Source organism: Plasmopara halstedii (genome assembly GCF_900000015.1).
Source record: "Plasmopara halstedii genome assembly, contig: Scaffold_650, whole genome shotgun sequence".
Taxonomy (NCBI): Eukaryota; Oomycota; class Peronosporomycetes; order Peronosporales; family Peronosporaceae; genus Plasmopara; species Plasmopara halstedii.
The window spans coordinates 200,058-203,868 of record NW_020187567.1 but is presented as its reverse complement, the minus strand read 5'-3'; the positions used below and the strand labels follow the sequence as shown (position 1 = coordinate 203,868).

General features: G+C 42.7%; 3 protein-coding genes across 3 annotated transcripts in view; 2 read left to right on the top strand and 1 right to left on the bottom strand.

The window, feature by feature from the left end:
- Nucleotides 1–879: 879 nt before the first annotated feature.
- On the top strand, nucleotides 880–2,652 carry PHALS_12696 (vacuolar amino acid; the record flags this gene model as incomplete). The annotated part of the gene is made up of 4 exons (XM_024728296.1): nucleotides 880–1,063; nucleotides 1,129–1,334; nucleotides 1,399–2,497; nucleotides 2,597–2,652. The coding sequence occupies 4 exons, from the start codon at nucleotides 880–882 to the stop codon at nucleotides 2,650–2,652; spliced, it is 1,545 nt and encodes a 514-aa protein (XP_024578787.1).
- Nucleotides 2,653–2,798: 146 nt separating this feature from the next.
- PHALS_12695 (uncharacterized protein) lies at nucleotides 2,799–3,531 on the bottom strand (the record flags this gene model as incomplete). The annotated part of the gene is made up of 3 exons (XM_024728295.1): nucleotides 2,799–3,243; nucleotides 3,313–3,377; nucleotides 3,436–3,531. 3 exons carry the CDS (start codon nucleotides 3,529–3,531, stop codon nucleotides 2,799–2,801), a joined length of 606 nt encoding a protein of 201 aa, XP_024578786.1.
- A 59-nt stretch (nucleotides 3,532–3,590) lies between these two features.
- Nucleotides 3,591–3,811, top strand: part of PHALS_12694 (pollike protein) — a gene marked incomplete at both ends in the record, with an annotated part of 681 nt that continues 460 nt past the window's right edge. The window contains one exon of the mRNA XM_024728294.1: nucleotides 3,591–3,811. This exon is cut by the window's right edge and continues 460 nt beyond it. Within this exon, the coding sequence (XP_024578785.1) occupies nucleotides 3,591–3,811 (221 nt within the window).

Sequence of the window (3,811 nt, the reverse complement as noted above, 5' to 3'; positions counted from 1 at the left end):
CCAACAAATTGAGTTGCAGTGTCTAATGGACACGCGAGCCTCGTTGAGGCAATAATCGATTGGAACTGTGAATATTTCTCAATCTAAATGGGGGAGGGTGTAACGGGGTTACACGTACCCTGGTAACAGGGGTATGTGTCACACGAGATGTGCATGGTGTGACTGCACCCAAACAAGAATACGGTAGGTGGCTAGGTAGCCAGTAGTTTTGCATATTTAGATTTTATATATATTCAAACCGAAGAGTCAATTATCCTTGGGAAGGCAATAATCATTCTTGAAGTATGCGATCAGCTAACTCATACTAGGTTCTTGTGAAGAATGTAAGGTCGGTGACCTAAATTACGCCTCCTCTAAGCACAAAGCTACGGCAGCCCCGCTGCAATGGGTGCGTTCATAATCCAAATATGCAGTAAACACTGGCTTCAAATGTAAGTTTGCACATAAAATCGTAGTGACACCAAATCTTATGTGAAAACATATCTCAGGAAGCCGCAATTATTAACATAGCTCAAACTAGTATGCTCAGACCCAAACTTGCATGAGCAGCGATCATACCTGTGTGGCAGCTCTGAAAAATATGATGTGTTAATATCAAACTATGCACTGTTCCACCTACCATGTAATTCTCTGCATATCCACAATACAAATTAAAACTCTATCATAATTTTCCAATTACTACGCTGAGTATAATAAAAGCGAGTGATATACGAGGACTCCACTCTAAAGTAATTGTTTTTTCTGGTTTAATTGTTTTGAAAGCCGCTTAAAAATTATTTTTTTATGAATTTTAACTAAGGACAATAGAGATATCTTGATTAAAGAAATATTTTTAGATTTGATCATCGTGATGTTTCATCGAATCACTGCATAAAATACATGACGATGGTTCCGTCTGGCCTGGATGAAGACGCACTACGGCCCGCCGACGTCCATGATATTACCGAAGAAGGATCGGATATGACTCGTGATATATTTTTTGCCATTCTCAAGGAAACTCAAGATAATCCGTCACGTCCAAAGTCGTTGCCAGACCAAAGTGAAATTTTGCACAAAACTATAGGTGCGTTAATCTTTTCGTCTGTCACTATAACACTTGTGCTAATGCGTACATATAATGAATGTCAGGTAAAGCGTCCGACATCGCTCAGCCTGGTGGATTTCGTCGTGATCACGTGATTACAAATATGAGAGGCAACAGCCCACACGTCCCACCCTACGTACAAGACTCATTCCTTGATTCGATCCAACCAACACCCGGAATTTTGCAGTCTGCTTATGGAGACTTTATCGTGGCCAATCTTGGACTAGCAGATGATGATGATGATTTAGCTGTACGTGGCAATGATTAGCGAATGTGCTTTTAAGCTAATTGACTAGATTTTTGCTGCTTAATAGGAGTCGGCAACGCCATTACTTCGTCGATCTTGGAAGCGAATACCTGAAAAACAGCAGCGTGGTGCCACTATTGGAAAAACAGTATTTACAATCTTAAAGTCATTTATCGGAAGTGGAATTTTATTCCTTCCAAAGGGATTCGAGAACGGAGGCATGCTCTTTTCACTTGCAGCACTGTGTATTTCTGCAGTGCTATCGACGTTTTGCATGCTTCGATTAGCAAAGTGCTCCAATATGTTGCTGCAAAATGGGCGCTCAAACGTGTCATATGGCCTTATAGGAGAAAAAGCCTGCGGCAAGTTGGGTCGTATAGCTGTGAATATTTCATTAGTGCTCTCGCAAACGGGCTTTTGCTGCTCGTACTTAATTTTCGTGGAGAAAAACATCGGTGAGGTCATTTTAGCCGCCTTTGGAATTCAAAGAACCATTGCGTCTTCATCGTTGACGCTTATCATGCTTCAAATTTTGTTGTACACGCCATTGTCATGGGTGCGTCGCATCGAATACTTTGCGCTCACGAATCTGTTCGCAGATCTCCTAATCTTGTTTGGAATCGTCTATATCCTCTCGTACACAATTCAAATGTTAAAAGAAGCGAAAGTCGGAAGTGTGACGTGTACAAACTTTAACTCGACAAGCTGGGCCCTACTTCTAGGAACAGCTGTCTACTGCTTTGAAGGCATTGGATTAGTACTTCCAATATACGACGCTATGGATGACGACATAAAACAGAAATTCCCACGCATCCTATCTTACACCATGCTATTTCTCGTGATGCTTTTCTCAGTGTTCGCTGGGCTTGTGTATGCTGCCTTTGGTGAGAACACACAATCTGTTGTAACTCTCAATCTACCGAGCGCCCAAGACAGCATCGCCACCATGTCTGTGCAGATTACGTACTCGCTTGCGCTCATACTGACGTACCCGCTGATGTTATACCCAGTGGTAAAAATTCTTGAATGTTACATCTTCCCTTATCACAGTCGAAAAGGCTATTGGCGCTGGGAAAAGAATGGGTTTCGGTTTGCACTAGTGTGTCTTACAGCTGCCATTGCTTATTATGGCAAAGAAGAGCTGGATAACTTTGTGGCGCTGATTGGTGGGTTCTGCTCCGTACCACTTGCTTTTATATATCCTTGTTTGTTTCACTCAAAACTTGTGACTGACGGTCACGCTTTGAACAACGCTGTTATTGCAGTTGGCATCCTCATCATGATATTTGCCACTTACCAGGCCGCATCTACGTGGAAATAAGCGAGCTGTCAATGCGTATGTTTTTAAAAATAAAGCACCCAATGTATGTGCTTCTTTGCAATGTAAATCAGTGTTCGTCATCTTTAATTTATTATCGTATTGAACGATGTAAATATTTCTATCTTGACTGAAGCCTTGATTTTTCGTCATTTCGAACATTCCTTGCAGTTTAACGAAGTAATAGAAAGATTTCTGTCAGGCTTAATGTCGTCGTCGTCGGAGTCGATATCAGGTGCATTCTCCACAGATATTGTGCCTTTTGATTGTAAAACCTTCCAAATCTTTTGAGTTTTGTCGGCCTTTTTTCGAGCCCAATAGCTACGTTTATCTTCGTCCTTCCTTTCGCTCTGTCCTCGACTACATCGTCGCCTGTTTCTGCTTCGACTTCGTCTAGATTGTCTCAAATGACTGCGACTCCGACTCCGACTCCGACTTCTTCTAACACTGCCTTTTCGCTTTTTCTCGTCTGATCTGTAAATGTTGCTTCTTAGGCTTGACCTTTGCCAATTGCTTCCCTCATCTAGCTTGTGCTCCATTCGCCGCAGTGTCCAGCACTTGTTCTCCTCCTGCCGCCGGTTGTGCGAGTCGATACTACGGGTGAAATAAAAAAAAGAGTCTGATCTGAGCTTAAGATGTATACATTGCAACAATAAGACGAACCTCCGGATGGTGGTGGCCAGAAATGTTTTATTTACATCAGCCCGCTTGTCGTTTTGAGGCTTGTCCTGCAAACACACGTCAGATCAAATAATGTAATTGAATGGATTTACCTTATGTACGTACCAGATACCCCATAACACCCCTGGATCCCTCTATGCGCGGCTTCAGTGCCGCTATCTGCCTCGTGATTTCATTTGCAGCAATGTCGTCGTTCACCATTTTATGTATAATTTTGATCTCATTGGTTAAAACGCGCTTTGTTGTCAGATACCAGTATAATGAAGCGCTTAGCGGCGCCTTCCTTTAGTCTTGACAAGAAGTTGCGTATCGAAGAGCCTACTCGAGTCATGCGAAATACTTTACAGAGAACTGTCAAGCTTACTTTGGCAGAAGAAAAGCTCTTTGCATTTCTCTCAGATGTAGCAGCACAGCCCGCAGCCAACGGTGTCGTACTTCGCATTGCAGGCGGCTGGGTACGCGATAAGCTACTTGGACGCGA